The 19,194-nt window shown below is 46.0% G+C and overlaps 1 protein-coding gene across 7 annotated transcripts in view; it reads right to left on the reverse strand.

Annotated features, from left to right (window-relative positions):
• CROCC2 (ciliary rootlet coiled-coil, rootletin family member 2) overlaps positions 1-19,194 on the reverse strand; it is an 89,259-nt gene that overhangs the window by 25,586 nt on the left and 44,479 nt on the right. For all 7 annotated transcript variants that reach the window (XM_081861476.1, XM_081861481.1, XM_081861478.1 and 4 more), the window contains 4 exons: positions 11,283-11,426; positions 3,582-3,820; positions 3,309-3,468; positions 109-276 (listed from right to left, as the gene is read on the reverse strand). In XM_081861476.1, coding sequence (XP_081717602.1) covers positions 109-276; positions 3,309-3,468; positions 3,582-3,820; positions 11,283-11,426 — 711 coding nt within the window. The remainder of the gene's footprint in view (positions 1-108; positions 277-3,308; positions 3,469-3,581; positions 3,821-11,282; positions 11,427-19,194) is intronic.

The raw sequence follows: 19,194 nt of genomic DNA on the forward strand, positions 1-19,194 counted from the left end.
ACAGGAGATGGAAGAAGAGTAAGCTGCCCTCCTCAACTCTCCCAGCTTACTTTTCAATTCTTCTTCCATCTCCTGCATCTTGTCCTCCACCACCCACCACCACGTTACCTCCTTGTGAGCAGATTCACGGCTGATCTCCAATCCGGCTATTTTCTGCTTCAGTTCCAGAGCCTCTTTGCTGTTCTGCTGCTCCTGCTGCTCCTCCTCGAGCAACCGATGCTGAAGTTCACTGATTTCTTGGGCTTTTTTGCTGTTCTCACTCTCTAAGGCCTTCACCTGCAAAAGGTATGCCAGAACTCTGGGTATTATCTATTGTATGGGCTCTATATGCTCAGAAGCCCAGCTCACACGAGAAGCTTCTGTGGGGGAGAAGAAGAAGAAAAAGAAGAAGAAGAAGAAGAAGAAGAAGAAGAAGAAGAGTAGAGTAGTAGTAGTAGTAGTTTGGATTTGATATCCCGCTTTATCACTACCCGAAGGAGTCTCAAAGTGGCTAACATTCAATCAGTTTCAATCCATTACCCCCGAGGATGTGGACAGGCCGCTTCGACGCGTGAAACCAACCACCTGTCTCCTGGATCCTTGCCCATCCTGGCTAATAAAAGCAAGCCGGGAAGGGCTGGGCGATGGGCTCTGCGGGGTGGTGAATGCTTCCCTCTGTGAGGGAACATTCCCAGATCCGCTGAAAGAGGCGGTCATTAAACCGCTTCTTAAAAAACCATCTTTAGACCCGGCCAGTAGGGCCAACTATCGCCCAGTCTCAAATCTTCCATTCTTGGGCAAGGTGATTGAGCGCGTGGTTGCTGAACAACTCCAGGCACGCCTGGAGGATGCGGACCATTTGGATCCCTTCCAATCGGGATTCAGGCCTCATCATGGGACTGAAACTGCCTTGGTCGCGCTGGCTGATGATCTCTGGCGAGCTAGGGACAAAGGTGAGAGTTGTTTCCTAGTTCTGCTGCATCTCTCAGCGGCCTTTGATACAATCGACCATAACATCCTTCTGGACCGTCTAGAGGGGCTGGGAGCTGGGGGCACTGTTATACAGTGGTTTCGCTCCTTCCTCCTGGGCCGTGTTCAGAAAGTGGTGGTGGGGGATGAGTGTTCAGACCCCTGGGCCCTCACTTGTGGGGTGCCTCAGGGTTCGGTCCTCTCCCCCATGCTTTTTAACATCTATATGAAGCCGCTGGGAGAGATCATCAGGGGGTTTGGACTGGGTGTCCATCAATATGCAGATGATACCCAGCTCTACCTCTCTTTCAAATCAGAACCAGTGAAGGCGGTGAAGGTCCTGTGTGAGTGCCTGGAGGCGGTTGGAGGATGGATGGTGGCTAATGGATTGAGGTTGAATCCTGACAAGACAGAAGTACTGTTTTTGGGGGACATGGGGCGGGCTGGTGTGGAGGACTCCCTGGTCCTGAATAGGGTAACTGTGCCCCTGAAGGACCAGGTGCGCAGCCTGGGAGTCATTTTGGACTCATAGCTGTCCATGGAGGCGCAGGTCAATTCTGTATCCAGGGCAGCTGTCTACCAACTCCACCTGATACGCAGGCTGAGACCCTACCTGCCCGCGGACTGTCTCGCCAGAGTGGTGCATGCTCTAGTTATCTCCCGCTTGGACTACTGCAATGCGCTCTACGTGGGGCTACCTTTGAAGGTGACTCGGAAACTACAACTAATCCAGAATGCGGCAGCTAGACTGGTGACTGGGGGCAGCCGCCGAGACCACATAACACCGGTCTTGAAAGACCTACATTGGCTCCCAGTACGTTTCCGAGCACAATTCAAAGTGCTGGTGTTGACCTTTAAAGTCCTAAACGGCCTCGGCCCAGTATACCTGAAGGAGCGTCTCCACCCCCATCGTTCTGCCCGGACGCTGAGGTCCAGCGCCGAGGGCCTTCTGGCGGTTCCCTCATTACGAGAAGCAAAGCTACAGGGAAGCAGGCAGAGGGCCTTCTCGGTAGTGGCGCCCGCCCTGTGGAACGCCCTCCCATCAGATGTTAAAACGATAAATAACCACCTGACATTCAGAAGACATCTTAAGGCAGCCCTGTTCAGGGAAGTTTTTAATCTGTGATATTTTAGTGTATTTTTGGTTTTTATGGAAGCTGCCCAGAGTGGCTGGGGAAACCCAGCCAGATGGGCGGGGTACAAATAATAAATTAAAATTATTATTATTATTATTATTATTATTATTATTATTATTATTAACATTCTCCTTTCCCTTCCTCCCCCACAACAAACACTCTGTGAGGTCAATGGGGCTGAGAGAGACTTCACAGAAGTGTGACTGGTCCAAGGTCACCCAGCAGCTGCATGTGGAGGAGCAGAGACGCGAACCCGGTTCCCCAGATTACGAGACTACCGCTCTTAACCACTACACCACACTGGGAGGGGATCCCTACCGTCACATTTGGCAATTGGTGTTAGAGTGAAAAGATTGACTTTATAGGGCTAGTACGACAGAAGACAAAGAAGCCAAGGGCTCCCCCTCCAGACATCATTTTTATTGCACAATCATTCTTTTTTGTGCTTGTGATATTACCGGGGGGGGGGGGGATCACACATTACTCCACTTTCAATACTATTTGCACCTGCAAACATTTTGGGGTGGCCACACTGCTTCCTTTCCAAATCAGTGCATATCCCGCAACTTCCTGTTTAAATCCTGAAACTTTTTGTACCACAAATGTCCTGGTTTATTTTTGTCCCACTCGGGACTGCCCCTCTGGACAGCAACAGTGTGGTAGCATTGCAGAAGTATTGCAGAACCTAAAGCAGTCTGGAGGGACCCCAACAGCAGGCGAAGCCAGAGCCAATGACAAGCAGAGCAGCTCCTCTGTAGAAAACACGCAGGCAAGTGGGGTGGTACTAGCTGAGGGCAGACCAAGGCTGGTGGGGCAGTGTCTCACTCACTCAATTGGATGTAAGGAACCCCAAAGGGGGCGGGAGTAGCACCGACAGTCCTAGTGGGCGGGAGACACAGGTGGGAATATTAAAAAAGAGAGGCCTTATGGGTAGGAATTATGACGGAGGATCGAGGTCTCAGGGCTCTTTCATAGGAATTTTCAGGCGCAAATTAAACAAGCCACAAAGACATTTTGGGTGGCGATGATGATGCTTCTCTTGTCCCCTGCTTAGATACTGTACCTACAACCTTGTGTTTTGACAGTGTCCGTAGCAGCTACAAGTGGCTTTGAATAAAGAATCCAATATCGGGCGATGTCAAGGATCTCTTGCTGCAATTATTATATCCTTAGGGTTGTGATGAGAAGGGTGTGGGGAGAGAGAGTTCTAAGACACAGTTATACCTGCCTGCGCAGCTCCTGCAGCTCCCTTCGCGCTTCCATGCGAGACTTCTCCACTTCTCGTAGATTTGCTCGGACCTCCCCCACCTCTCCCTCAACGGCTGCTTTTGCTTCCTCCAGCACAGCAATCTTCTGCTCCTTCTCTTCTTCAGATCTCTGCAAGCTGCAGCAGATGCACAGATGCAATAGTCTCTCATTGCTGGTAACCTCTAAAAGTGCTGTGAGCCGATAGCCACTATGCCAGCAACACACCTGTCCAGCACCAAGGCTACCTACCTGAGCCTCTCGTTCTCTGCTCTCTTGACAGCTGCTCTGAGCTCACTGTTGGATTTCTGTAGTGCTTCTTTTTCTCTGCTCTCGTCTGCCACAGCCCTCCGAATTTCCAGCAGCTCCTTTTGCTGGTGGTCACGAGCCTCTTCAGTCTCCTGCAGCCTGTGGTGAAGCTCAACCAGCTCCTTGCGAATTTCTGCGTGGGTATCCTCTGCCAGCCGCAGCTGTGCTTTTAGCTGTTCTGCCTTGAAGAAAAAAGCATACACGGCTAAGCCAGGAACCTGAAACCCGCAGCACGATCCTAAGGCTTACTCAGAAATAAGCCCATTGACTTGACTGGGACTTACTCCCTCATAAGCACACTTAGGATTGCAGCAAATAGGCATGCATGGTTAAAATGATGCTTGCACTGTCCCTTGGAGGGTGATGCTGATGCCTAAGCAAAATGAGCATTTACAGTGGTATCTCGGGTTACAGTCACTTCAGGTTACAGACGCTTCAGGTTACAGACTCCGCTAACCCAGAAATAGTACCTCAGGTTATGAACTTTTCTTCAGAATGAGAACAGAAATTGTGCGGCGGCAGCATGGCGGCAGTGGGAGGCCCCATTAGCTAAAGTGGTACCTCAGGTTAAGAACGGTTTCAGGTTAAGAACGGAACTCCAGAACGAATTAAGTTCTTAACCCGAGGTACTACTGTATTTGAAACATAGGCATTTGGAAAGTATAGTGGTACCTCAGATTTTGAACGTAATCAGCCCCAGAAGACTGTTCAGGTTCTGAAACATTTGAAAACCAAAAACTCACCACCCAACAGCTAGGCCTCAGGATCTTGCATGCAGCGGAAGCCACGTGGCATGTTTGACTTCCGAGGTGTGTTCGAAAACCGAAGCATTTACTTCTGGATTTACAGTGTTTGAAAACCAAAATGTTAGTCAACGGAGACTTTCGAAAACCAAGGTACCACTGTATAGTCCTAATCTAGAGCTCACTGTATGGCAGGGAATAAATCTTAATTACAAAGGCAAAGCAGCGGCATGTCTACCCATAAATCAGTCCAACTGAACTCAACAGGGCATACTTCTCAGTAGATAAAGAATTGTCCTGCACACCCCATTTGGGCAGAAAGCAAAGCTAGCTGGAGTCTGGATCGATCGCAGTATGCTATTTCAAAATCCAGGTTGTTAGCAAAAAGAAAAGGTACTTTCAAAGAGAGACCTACCTCTTCTTAGTGGATATATATTGTCTTGAATACTAGCCAATCTGTGCCAGCCATGAGCGACTACATCATTTGTTTAATGACTAGTTGGTTTTCCTTAATGACCAATGGCCATCTCTTTATCAGAGCTGACTATACAAAATGGTTTACTGATAAAGAGTTGTCTCTGAAGGGACACGTCTTTGCCGCTGCCATCCCTTCCCCACAACCCCAGCTAGGATGCTGAAAGCTAGAGCTGGCTGCAAAAAGAACAACAGAAACAAGCTTTGGAACAGTGAGAGGAGAAATACCCGCAGTGTCAGAGTTCCTCTGGAGGACCAGTTTTTTTAAACATTCAGCCTGACTTGCTTGCACAAAACCTACAAGGAGCTTAGATTACATCCAGGCTTTTTCTCAGCTTTCCCTCTGATTTGTTTACGGGGCAGTTATACGAACATAAGCATTCATCCTGCATTTATCCTGATTTGCTTGTGAGCTGTTTATATGTTGTTCGTTCACCAAACACTTTACCATGCATTTCCCCATTCATTTCCTAATGGCAAAAAGCCAAATTCCTTTTTTAAAAGTGCAAATGTTGCGCTAGGGTAACAGAACCCTTTAATCCACTTTAATTGCGCATATCTGAAGTATGTGATTGAATTCCTCCCACAAAACGGTGACGGTATGGAGGCACCCTAAGTGTGAAACAGACACAGAGAGCTCTAACTCTGAAAAGTTAAAATCAGCCTTTTCCAATCTGGTGCTTTCCAGAAGTTTTGGACTCCATCTCCCTTAGGCACCAGCTACTATGGTCATATGTACCATGGTACCAATAAGGGACTGAGCCTAGGGCTTGCCGATCGGAAGGTCGGTGGTCCAAATCTATGCGACGGGGTGAGCTCCTCTTGCTCGGTCCCTGCTCCTGCCAACCTAGCAGTTTGAAAGCACGTCAAAGTGCAAGTAGATAAATAGGTACCGCTCCGGCAGGAAGGTAAATGGCATTACCGTGCACTGCTCTGGTTTCACCAGAAGCAGCTTAGTCATGCTGGCCACATGACCCAGAAAACCTGTCTGTGGAAAAAAGTCAGCTCCCTTGGCCAGTAAAGCGAGATGAGTGTCGCAACCCCAGAGTTGCCTGCGACTGGATTAACTGACAGGGGTCCTTTACTTTTACCTTTTTTTACCATGGTCAATACATTGTCCAACATCAGCAGAAGGACTCCAGGTTAGGGAAATATGGCTAAACCTCTCTTGTGGTGTTTTACTGCCTTTTGGGGTACCAGTGGGGCAAAATGTTATAAGGAGGCCATAATTCCCAAGTGACCTCTTCTTCCTAAGAGAAGCAATTCCCTGGGGAAGTGCTACTCATGGGTAAATGCTACCCATGGAACTTCTTGCCACTAGAGGAAGTGGGGAGAAGAATAAATAACTTGTATAACTTTGAACCCATCATAAATCTATTTCTCTTGGAGCCATGTGGCTTCAAAGCAGAATTTCTCACTTCAGCAAAGGAAAGCATGCAAGCATGTCTGAATGGAGGATATAGGAATGTTTCAGATTGCGGATGCATTTCAACAGAAGCAGGAGTGAGAGGTGTTGTGATTCATGTGTGAGATAGTAGACATTTATCAGGTGGTGGGAATGCGTAATTGGAGCTATCAGCATGCTCTTAGATTTGAGTGCCAAACTGAGGAGGAGCAGAGGAGGAAGATTATGTTTGGAATGCAAGGAAGGGGGAAAAAAGCAAGCTACAACTGGAAGAGCTCAGTTGCTAAAGATAAACGACAGCAACTCGTGGCCTTAGGTGATCTCAAGGCTGTTCCATTTCATGTACTCTACAGATACAAAGACATCTACTTCTGCTTCATTGACTATGCAAAAGCCTTTGACTGTGTCGACCACAGCAAACTATGGCAAGTTCTTAAAGAAATGGGAGTGCCTGATCACCTCATCTGTCTCCTGAGAAATCTCTATGTGGGACAAGAAGCTACAGTTAGAACTGGATATGGAACAACTGATTGGTTCAAAATTGGGAAAGGAGTACGACAAGGCTGTATATTGTCTCCCTGTTTATTTAACTTATATGCAGAATTCATCATGCGAAAGGCTGGGCTGGATGAATCCCAAGCCTGAATTAAGATTGCCGGAAGAAATATCAACAACTTCAGATATGCAGATGACACAACCTTGATGGCAGAAAGTGAGGAGGAATTAAAGAACCTTTTATTGAGGGTGAAAGAGGAGAGCGCAAAATATGGTCTGAAGCTCAACATCAAAAAAACGAAGATCATGGCCACTGGTCCCATCACCTCCTGGCAAATAGAAGGGGAAGAAATGGAGGCAGTGAGAGATTTTACTTTCTTGGGCTCCATGATCACTGCAGATGGTGACAGCAGTCACGAAATTAAAAGACGCCTGCTTCTTGGGAGAAAAGCAATGACAAACCTAGACAGCATCTTAAAAAGTAGAGACATCACCTTGCCAACAAAGGTCCGTATAGTTAAAGCCATGGTTTTCCCAGTAGTGATGTATGGAAGTGAGAGCTGGACCATAAAGAAGAATTGATGCTTTTGAATTATGGTGCTGGAGGAGACTCTTGAGAGTCCCATGGACTGCAAGAAGATCAAACCTCTTCATTCTTAAGGAAATCAGGCCTGAGTGCTCACTGGAAGGACAGATCGTGAAGCTGAGGCTCCAATACTTTGGCCACCTCATGAGAAGAGAAGACTCCCTGGAAAAGACCCTGATGTTGGGAAGGATGGAGGGCACAAGGAGAAGGGGACGACAGAGGATGAGATGGTTGGATGGTGTTCTTGAAGCTACCAGCATGAGTTTGATCAAACTGCGGGAGGCAGTGGAGGACAGAAGTGCCTGGCGTGCTCTGGTCCATGGGGTCACAAAGAGTCGGACACGACTAAACGACTAAACAACAACAACAACAGATACAATGAGGAAAACTACCTGTCCTGAGGATGCCTGTTTGCATTAGGAGTGTTGCATTTAAGCATGCTGCATCCTTGCTGAAAATATGTGGAAACCAGTACAGGCACTAAAAATGGTGCTTTGCAGGCCAAGCTGTACTCATTTGAGAAGGATTAATATTTCTGCTAACAACTGGAAAAATGCATTAAAAAAGAAAAGAAAAAGAAAGAGATGGAAATCTGAATTAAATTTGTGCTTGGCCATTGTGCCAAGCTGATCTGTCCTTGGAACACTGCTCTTTTCTGATGCCTTTGCGCATTCCACTTGGTCCACAGTGTGGTGTGGAGGCAGAAAAGAAAAATCCTCAGCAGCAGCAGGCTAGAAGTAACAGCATCTTAAAAAGCAGAGCCACCTTCATCCTTTCTGAATGAGGGTGAACTGCCAGTGCAGAGGGCCAGAACTTGCCCAGACCCACAGAGTAGCACATGTGTGCTCATCAGTTCTTCAGCCACACAGGTACAAGCAAGCCTGCATTCTAGTACAATGCAATGCGTTCCAGAGGCTGCACAGTGAATTACTAGGTATGATAAGCTATTTCCTGGGATAGCAGCAAAGGGTGCATCAGACGCAGGAGAAAATAGGGTTCTCTGTGTTTTAATTCTGCCTCTCTGGACAAGCTGAGGCTACACATAACTGCTCTTGCTTCCTCGGTCCGTTATATTACTGGAATCGGGGACGGGCAAACAATTCCGATATGAACCCCCTTTCTTTCCTTCCCAACTTTCTTTCCTAACGCTTTTACTCTGGAAAGCTCTTAACATTGTCCAGATCCTCCCTGTTGGCCTGTCTCATTCCGACCAGCTCTCTGTTATTGTTGTTCTGTTTTTGAGAAGGATTAGGGTGAGCCCCTTTCTCTCCCAACCCCCACCTACATATGGGATCCACAAACGCAGTCAGCGGTTTTCTGCTGAGCTCAGCAGAAATTCACGAAGAAAGGTCAGTGACCAAAGAGAGGGGCGATCCATCATAAAATAAACTGTTTTTATTCCCCAGGATAAAGGAAGGGGGGCTAGCAGGGGGTGAGATTGAAAAGAAAACATTGCACATGAACCACCCCCCAACTCAAACACGCACAGACACACACACACACACACACACACACACACACACCCTCCTTCCTGGCTCGCTCACTCTCTGTGTAAGGGCAGAGCTTTCCTCATTTACAGGAACACTGCAGCAAAGCTCTTAATGTGATTATTATAATTATATCTTGACTAGAACTTTTTATAAACAGTCTCTTTTGAAATCATGCCTGGGCAGCCAAGTCTCCAGCTGAGCCCTGGACACATGGAACAGGGTATTTCATGGTGGGAGAGGAAATGTGCATGCGTGTGAGAGACAGGGCGGGTGTGTGTGTGGAGACGGGAGTGGTTGTGCATTGAAGTTCACAGAATGATGTGGGAATATCATTCTGTGCACATGCACATGTGTGCGAATTCATGCAACTATTTCCACACAGTAAGAACATTGTAGGAGCCAACTCCGAGGGGGCTGAGGTCCCTTCAGCCCGCCCAATAAAATATCTGAGGGGTCTGCCCCCCCAAGTTGACGTGCATTGCCATTCAAATGGTGTGTGTGCACAGCATCATGTGATTAGTTACGCGGGATGAGCCCCCCAATATTTTATTCAAGTTGGCACCACTGAAGAACATTGTTTTTTTGGGGGGGTGCCTGGGTGACGGGCCACTAAGAGAAACAAAGGAAATGGACTCTGTGTGGGCAAAAGCCACAGCTGAGCGTTTGCAGTGATATGACCTAGAGGAAAAAGCAGCAAGCCTGAGAGAGAGAGAGAGAGAGAGAGAGAGAGAGAGAGAGAGAGAGAGTGTCAAGAGTGCAGTGCTTGATGTCTGTTAGAAACCAAGGCTGCAGCTATTGGAAGAAACAGGACCCTTTTGGGGTGTTAATGCTGTGAAGCCTTCCAGGTTCTATATATGTGTGAATAAACCATATTTCATAAAGACACTACTGTCTCCACTGTGCCTCATTTCCAGAAACGAACATGAAGCCTGGGGAAGCCCTGGAATCTCACACAGCTCAAAGACTGGGGTGGGGTGCAACACTACATTTGTGTGTGTGTGTGTGTGTGTGTGTGTGTGTGTGTATACACTCACACACACAAACACACACACATGTATGAGCATACATGTACACTTTATGATGCATGTACTCATGAGAAAACACGAATGTGGCAGATGTGCCTTGTATAGTTGTGGGCTTGTGTGTATGTATGTTGACTATGTGAGCGTGGTGTGCACTTAAGGGAAGGCAGGGCTGCTCAACGAGCCTGACTTCCTCAAGTTAAAAGGCTGTGAAAATGTTATGGTTCCCATGGTGATAAGTAGGTCAATGCTGGCGCCTGTGAGGATTTCACTCTGTGTTTCTTTGCCCTCAGCTTGTTATATTAGTCCCACAACTGTCCTCTCCCACTCCCCCCACCTCTCTTTCTCTCATCTGCTGCTGTCTCCCTTCCCATGCTGTGTTACTCTTTCTCTGCCCATCCTACATCCATCTAGGAACATATGCACCCCCTTTGCCCCATCCCCATTCCTTCTGCCCTCCCTGCCCTCTGAAACAACCCTCTTCTGCTTGCTTGTGTGGTCCCTCCTGGGGCTGGACTTTGAAATCTGTTGAAAGGAGGCCATTTTTTTGCCAAAATAAACAGCCTGTCATGTTAAATTACTCTCTCTTCCTCTTTTATGTCCTTTAATTTTCTATTTCCCCCCCTTCACCCCACCCCAGTCTTTTCGGGCTGGGGGTCATTCTCTTGTTCTGATGTACTGTGTTTGTAGAGAACACGAGCTCAGAAAGCATCTGGCAGTGGGTGAGGGTTTCCACCTGGGGATGTTTTCCAGAGCTGCAGATATTGTTCCACCCCCAAGAGTCACCACCCGGAGATGTGTGTTAGGAAAAAGGGGGTGCAACGGGGTGGGCAGGGATCCCTGCTTGCAATTTAACCTATAGCACGCCATTATTAGAAAGGGCCCTGACTGACTGGGTTCAGGGCCTGTTCTTCCTATTTCACACCTATCCAATCCAATTCTAGGTTACAAAAGGAGGGTTGTTAAGTAGAGAATGGAAAGTGACAGAGTACAAGCACCAATGCTTCTCCTTCATTCTGTCCCATGGTCTTCACTGGCCAAAGAGGTTTTGCAGGTTTCCAAAGCTAACATAACTTGTCTTTCTAGGGATGGAAGTGCTATGAGTTTGTACCCAACAGGCAGCTTTCCTTCAGTCATACTGCCTTCAACACTGAAGCCCTGCTCAAGTATTAAGTCTGGCCAATTCTGCCGTAATTTAGCACTCCTGATTTCCATAGGAGCAGAAGACCTCAGATTTCAAAGCTACTGCCTGCTCTTTCAGCAGAGAGGGAAATGCTTCCATTGTGACCAACTTATTCACAGATGGCTTGAACTGGGGCAAACACCTATCTGTTGACAAAGAGATACATAGAGCACTTATAGGACCATACTGAACAGGGACAGAGAATCCTTCCACAGAAAGAAGACCCAGCCAAGAACCCGAACATACCTCCCTCCCAACAAGCTCCTTCTCTCTTGCCAGTTCCTTTATGTGTTCATTTAAGCGCTTTGCCTCCTTCTGGTGGGCAGCCATTGCGTCCTCAAACTGTGCCTGGAAGGTCCGTAGCTCACTGGTGATGCTGGCAACTGTGTTCTGTAATGAAGAAATCACAGAATCAAGCATGGTATGTGCCACTTTGTTCTATGTGTTCTGTAAAGTTCCAGAATATGGAGACACCGGCAGTCGAAGGACTGGCTCTCACAACCGTTTCCTCATAAAGCTCAGTTCTAGGGTAGCACTGCAGGTTAGCTGAAATTTGCTAGCCGGGAACAAGTTTGATGCCTTTACAGGGCGACAAGGTACTTGCTTTTCGTATCTGAAGTACAGGTCAAAACCCCAGTGGAAAGTCATTTAGGAACATTGGAAGCTGCCTTATGTCGAGTCAAACCACTGATCCACCTAGTTTAGTATTGTGTACCCTGACTGACAAGCAGTTCTTGAGGGTTTTAGGCAACAGTCTTTTCCAGCCCTACATGAAGATGGCAGGTGTTTAACCTGGGATCTTCTGCTTGCAAAGCCTGTTCTCTCTCATGGGGCTGAGACCATTCTAAGTTTTGAAGGGCAGTTTTTCTGCACAGGAGGAAATGTAATCCCAACCCCAATGTAAGTGAATAGGAAATCCAGTTGATCACACAAAACAAAGCATTCAAATTAATCAAAGAGAAAGTTGGCCAAATGTAGAAAAATCATGGATGCTTTAGCTGAGATTCCTGCATTGCGGGGAGTTGGACTGGATCACCCTTGGGGTCCCTTCCAATTCTACAATTCTCTGATTCTATATCTAGAAATAGCTAGACAGAAATTGTACCAGAACTTTTGGGCTGACAACAACACTGTTTGCAAAGTTTACCAGCCCATGCAACTATCTTTACAAAGACGTTTTTAAAAAGCAGCTTTCGTTCAGCACCCATCACTGGTAGGTACAACTGGTTCTTCCCTAAGCAACAAGAACAGAGTTGATCTTGTTCCTCACTCTAAGCCAAAAAACACTTGCCAATATCTTCACCCATATAATGCTGCAAGACACTGTAAGGTGTCCTCCATAACTTTTATATTCTTTTAGGGTTTTTCCTCCCCTGCCTGTGACAGTCAATGATTCTACAAGTTTTATAGACTCATAGCATGCCAAGATGGAAAGTGACCTATTAAATCATCCAGGCCACCCTGCCTTAATACAAGAAACTCCCTGGACAAAATTATGGATACTAGCAATAGCTTTGGGTCTCAACAGGACTATGGTAGGACCTGAGTATGTTTTGATGCCAAACTGAAAACAAGCAGCATTTGGGCAGGTTCAGCTCCAGCAGAAGGATTTGCGAATAGGCCCTTATCTCTCTTTGGCAGAACAACCAAGGGTCTACAGCCCCAACTCTGTATCTGTAAAACTATACCCATTGAAATAATAATGAATAAATTATTTTGAAATAACAAAATTAAAAAGATAGGAGAAACATTCAAGACTTCAATAGGCAGAACTCACTTCATGAATTTAAGGTGTAGTGAGTGGACTGGAGTAGGTAGGGGGTCAATAACAGGGAAACGCAAAAACACCCTGCCTGCTATAATTCATGGTTTGTGTATTTCTTCCTTCCCAGTGCCACACACAAAACCAACAGCAACTGTGACATGAAAATTAGTCATCTAGTAAAAGACTGTTAATTGGAACATTTGTCTCCTTTATGGGAAATGACCTCCTTGGCATGAGAGAGAGAGAAGATACAGGAAAGCACAGCCAAACCATTTCATGGAAGTTAGGAAATGGTCAGCAGCAGGAGACCAATCTTTTGCTGTTGCAACCTTACGGTAAGAAATAAGCTGAGCTTTAAGGAAATGGTGTGCAATCTCAGATCAGTTTTAGTGGAAACGAGAAAGAGAGAGGAATGTAGTCTGACCCATTTGTTCATTCTGGCCTAGTATCTACTCCAAGTGGCAGTGGCTCTTGGATCTCCAGCAGAGAACTTTCCCACCACTTGCAGCCTGATCCCTTTTAACTGAATATGTCAGGGTCTGAACCTAAAACCTTCTGCATTCAAAGCATCTACTTTATCAATGAGCTATGGCTCCTCCCTGGGCTGAAACCAGTCATGCTTTTTCTGGGAATCTTTGGAACTGAGCTGATAGGCTGTATCATTCAGCAGCCTGTGAAGGTGGAAGTTCAAAAAGATACAGCACGTCATGACATAATGAGCAGCAGAAAATTAACTTAAGGCATGGCTTGTGTAAACAATGACTTTGCCCAAGAGATGTGTTCAAAGGAAGATTCAATAGAGCTACTCTCAAATATCAGGTAAGAAAGTATTTCTAGGATGATAAATGGGGTGACGAGGGATGGATTATGGATAGTATTCAACTAAGTTTTACTCAGAGTAGACCCACTGAAATACTGAACATGACTATGTCAGGTCCATTTATTTCAATGGGTTTACTCTGAGTAAAGCTAAGGGCTCAGCCACACACCTTTTGTCTTGCGCTTTCTAGGTGCAGGTCTTGAGTGCTTTAAAGAGTGGATCTGTGCCTAGAAACACAACACACACAAAAAAGCCTGGACAAGTCCTTCATTGAATACCACCCTATGCACTCAACTGTGAGCCACAATTGATGTATATGAACAGTAAGGCCTGACTCCCATTTCAGCTAAAAGCGGCCTTGTTTCAAATCCCTTGGATGGAGGCAGAGGTGGCACCTGCAACTTACATGGAACCCTTCGGGATTAAAGGCAATGCTATAGCTGTTGACCACATCTAAGTGGGACTGATACTGGACAATCTGGAACTTGGTTGCCAATTAAAATACTGTACCCACTTCTCTTCTTTGTCTCCCATTCAGGCTCCAGAAGAGTCATGTCAGCTCTTGGTTTAGAGCAGTAGCTGCACATCTAAGCATTAGTTACGAGCATTAGGAGAGATGCTTTCTTGCTTATTCCTGAGGAGCACCAGAGATGCATTCCCCACAATGTGTTGCTGCCACAAACCAGCTAAGAAAAAGTGTGAATGAATCTCCCCTCAAAAGGAAGTGTGTTATGTGCAGGTCAGAAATTATTTTTCAGTGCAGTATCATAGTGATTAATTCTGAACTGCAGGTTCAGATGAGATAGAGAGAGTGTGTGTCTTTTGACAAATAAAGACATTATGGCTCCAATATCAAGACAGCTTTTTCTTACCCCCTTCTGCTTTGTTTAACATTCACTCACTATTCTGTAGCATTAGGATTGGTCAAGGGACTTTGCCATTTTTTTCAAAATGAAACAGGCAGTTTAACCCTTAGCTATGCAGGCTGATGCCAACAATTGCTTCTTCTGTTTAACTGATTTGGTGGAGTCTCTTGCCCCACCCCTGCCTGAGAATAGCCTATTTATTTGACATGCAGAGGATTGACAAATAGCACCCCAGGAGATTAGTGCTGTGGAATAAGCGGCTGTGCTTTGTCCAGAGGTGTACCTAGGGGTTGGTGAAACTGGCCCATGCCAGGGGCGCAGGCCTGCCTCCCCCCACAAAAATCACCTATCAGACTATGGAATGCATGACGTAAATACGCATGGCGATGCGCCGCTGCTGTCACAGCAAGATCAAACGCAGAAGCTTCCCATCCTTCTCGCATCATGGCACAAAGGCAAGCAGGAAAGTTATTTTCTTCAGGAGGGGGGCACCGAAACAGCTGCTTGCCAGGGGCATGAAGGATCCTAGGGACACCTCTAGTTTCATCCCTGCCACTGTAGCCCAGTATTTCATACTCTGAGTTGTAGTAGGTTACTAGGATGTTTCTGGCTACAGTTCTCTGGAACTGAATCTGGGATCTTCTCCATGCAAAAGTGTGTGCTGCAACACAGAGCTATAGACCTTCCTGTGAAGCTAAAATGCCCAGTGACTGATGCTGGCCTTGCATCTAATGACTTGTTCTGTTCATTCAATGAACAGGAATCTTCTATTACAACTATTGTTCAAATATTTTAACATTGCTTAATGCACGAGCCACAGTGTTTTCCTTCTCTAAATGTTTACTGGACTTTACAAACGCTATCTCCTTACTCTCACCTCAATTTCTTGCAAAATGCTTTCATTATTTAAACATACCCAGCAAAAAAATAAAAAAAGAAAAAAAAAATGCTCTTGCTCTGCAGATTAAAGAAAAAACCCTGACCAATCTGGTCCTTCAGCCTATCTATACCCCTGGTTAAATATTGTCCATGTTCTCTGCTTCCTTGATCACATGAATTGTTACAATGGTTTCCTGGATCATAGTGCAGTGGGCTTACACTTATACATTTTTCATATTTTTATATCTATTCTCATATTGGGTTTTTCTGAATAGGTAGGGGATTGACTTATGGATACTGAGTGCCCTCTAGTGCTACCACAGCAGCAGTACTCCAAAACTTTGGCCCAATCCTGGCTGCAGGATATAGGCTACAAAGGTAAGACTCTACTCTGGACCCTTCAGTTAAGCCATTTCCAAGGCAAACCAATCTGCCTAACATAAAAACTCCATAATATACAATAGAGTTAAACCAAAAACAAACCCACTTCATATAGGCCATGGGTATTTGGGGGTTCAAATTCCAGGTAAGCACCATGTCCTTACCTGACATTTTTAGGCAAGCCACACTTTCTCAAGCTCACTTATCCGATTTATAAAATGGGTGCAGCTTGCCAACTCTACCACAGTATTTGTTGTGAGAAGGCATAAGAAAATGCCACTGCTCATCCTGATTCTGATACTGTGTATATGGTAGGCGATGAAATGAACTGTTTCTAGACTTGGGACCTCTTCTTCTAGTAACTAACTGGAAAGGACAAACTCTAGCTAGGAAGCCATGTTAGTTGTTACAGGAAACACAGCAGAGTGCCTTGGGGCACCTTAAAGACTAGCAGGTTTATTTTATTGTTTCAGCTAAAGTGTGTCCTGGCATAAGCCACAATAAATGGGCTAGTCTCCATGGAGCTACAAGGGTCTTTGTTGATTAAATCATAAAAGGCATAGTATATCATGGGACAAGTGGAGCTGGAAAGAGACAAAAGGACATCAGTCTAGAAGTCATTGACGATGATGCTCATAAGAATGCTTCTGATGTAATTATAAGGCATGAGGCACATAGGAGCATCAATACCAATAATACCTTCATTGTCAATGTACAACCTGTGTACAATGAAATTAAACAACAAAAGGTTAGGTTTCTGTACTTCACTGACACAGCTGTTAAACAATCAGAGGGGTGAGTTTGGTAGCCCAGCACAGAGACTTCTGGACTCCAGATGGAACTGAATGACCAAGATTGGTTAGTCTCCTTTATTTTTATTTTCTTTTACTATTAGTATTCAGACTAGATGAGGAGCATACAGTCCCAAATGAACGTAATATCTATCTACAAGAGGGAAGTTGTTTCTTTCTTTCTATTTCCTTCCTTCCTTCCTAAACCTGCCTACCTTTTGGGCCCACCAAAATGTGATTGTCCACTCTTCTTTCTAAAAATGGGATTCAGGCGACAGGGAAGTAGAGGATTACTACAGAATTGGCAAAAGTAGAAATAATAAGACAAAATCCCTACACTCTTGTCTTGTGAGGGGGGAAAAAGCCACTGGCAGGGACTGCCGTTCCCAGAGTGGAACAAGGATATTCCTGCTTCCCTTGCTGAGTTTGTGAGGCTCTGTTTTGCCATCTAGGCCGAAGGGAACTCCGATGGGGATTCAGGGAGGGGGAGCTCCAGGAAATGAGAAGCTCTTGGGCAAGATCTTTTCTTCTGGTGCCAGGAACTTGCTCACTGCGTTGCAAGCCACACACAAGCTTCTCCAAGGAGGAGAGAGATCGGACCATGCATGGAACACAGCCATGCAGCTTCCAGCTATGAATTGCAACATCCTCTGCCCCTAGGGAGGAGGGTCTGGCTTGGATTCACTGCCTCGCCCTACTCTGTCCCAGCTTGGAAGAATCTCCCTGTCATGCACGACCCTCCAAAAAACAGCTTACTGTATCAGTCATAATCTCACTGTCTTAGAGGGATCACAGTCATCGGTGCAGCTCAGAGCTGTTCCGTTGAGTGAGCAGACGCGAGGGCGGGTTAGAGATGGTGGACCAGAACGGTAGAGATTGCCAATAAATCCCAGCGATAGGGCAGGTCACATCTATTCCTGTCATTCTGTGCTGCTCTACAAGTTTGGGGTGGGGCTATTGTTTACAGTCCTTCGGGGAAATTATTTGTTTTAAAGCTGGCTTCCCTTTGGTTCCCAGTCAATCTTTCCAGCTGAAATGCTTTTCAAATTTGTTCTGGTGGGGGTTTCTCACCCTTGTTGTGCTATTTGTTTGCTCGGTCTTAGGAGGCTGTGCCTTGTGAGCTTGTGAACTGATCTCTCCAGAGATACGATAGGGCCCCGGCTAATATTGCCAATGTGTTTTTTATTTAAAGGCAGAACCAAACAATCCCACGTTGAGCTATTAAAAAAAAAAGAAAAGGGGGAGGGGGAAACCTTGTGGTGCATTATGGAAACAAATTGTGGAAAGAGACAGGGCAAGCCAGAGTCAAGCAAATCGTGGACAAGCAGTGTCCTTGTGCTCTATACAGCAACTCCAGTGGTCACCCACTCCTTCCAGAGAAACTCACGTACAGAGTTTCAGTACATGAAAGCAAGGCTGCAGCTCAGGCACAGAGCACATGCCATTCAGGCAGAAAGCTCCAGGTTCAAACCTCAGCATCTCCAGGTAGGACTGGGAAAGGCTCTTGTCTGAAACCCTGAAGAACTGCAGTTGGTCATCACAGACAATATACTGAATTAGATGCAGCTGTAATCTGATGCTCCAAGGCTCCTATGTCCCTCAACAACGGGGGTAGTTTGCACCAGCTGTTTTATTTTGCAAATTTCTCAGAAACAACTGGGGCAGATAGCATCACATCTTCAAAACTATCTCCTCTTGTAGATTCCTTTTTTTTTAAAAAAAGGAAGGAAAATGAGGGCACAACTAGATGAGATGGTGGGATATCTATGATCAGATTTCCCAGATTAAAAAAGCCCTAATGTTAAAGGCAGCTGTGGATGCCTCTGAATGGGATTAGGAAGGGGGTGAAAAAAATATTTTTGCTCGTGCTGTTTTTCTGGTCGAAGTGGCCCCTTCTCAAGGCTTAGCCTCCCCCTTATTCTACAGCGTGCCCAAGAAACTATTCTGCTCCTTATTAACACCCACAGAGTAATCCTGCTGTCCTGTTCTAGCCTGATATGGAGGGAGATCCACTTCCCCTAAAAGACTACTCATGAGATTCGGACAAAGAAGGTAGACATTACCAGTAGTGGCCAGCACAGCAGAACAGGCCAACCTGGCTTCTCAGCACTGCAAAGAACATTCACAGCTCTTTACTGTGAGATGCATAGTGGGAGTTTTCATTCCTAGTAACCCCACAGTTGGATTGGTGTGTGTGTGTGTGTGTGTGTGTGTGTGTGTGTGTGTGTAGTTTCCTTTGCTCATCCTCACTGATTGTGCCTACCCTATACATCAGGGGTGGCCAACTCCTGAGAGATCTACTTTCAAAATTAAAATCTGGCAGTGATCTACCCCTGTTTTTTAGGGGTTCAGATCAAAGTTGCTGAGCTTTTTAGGGGAGATGACATGTTCTTTAGGCAGTCAGGGACTTTTTGGCAGCTCTTCTGAGGGAGGGAGGAACAGAAGCAGCCACTAACCTTACAATTGCTGGCCAGATAACAGCCTCCATTTCTAAACTCCGGCTTCCCTGCTACAACAATAGAGGCCGGCGCAGGGAGAGGGGGCGGGGTTGGAAGGCCGGCGATTGACCGCGATCTACCAAATCCTCACAGGGATCGACCAGTAGATCGCGATTGACGTGTTGGACATCCCTGCTATACATAAATGGTAATAAAAA

The sequence above is a fragment of the Podarcis erhardii genome (assembly GCF_964252035.2).
Source record: "Podarcis erhardii genome assembly, chromosome: 5".
NCBI classification, from domain to species: Eukaryota; Metazoa; Chordata; class Lepidosauria; order Squamata; family Lacertidae; genus Podarcis; species Podarcis erhardii.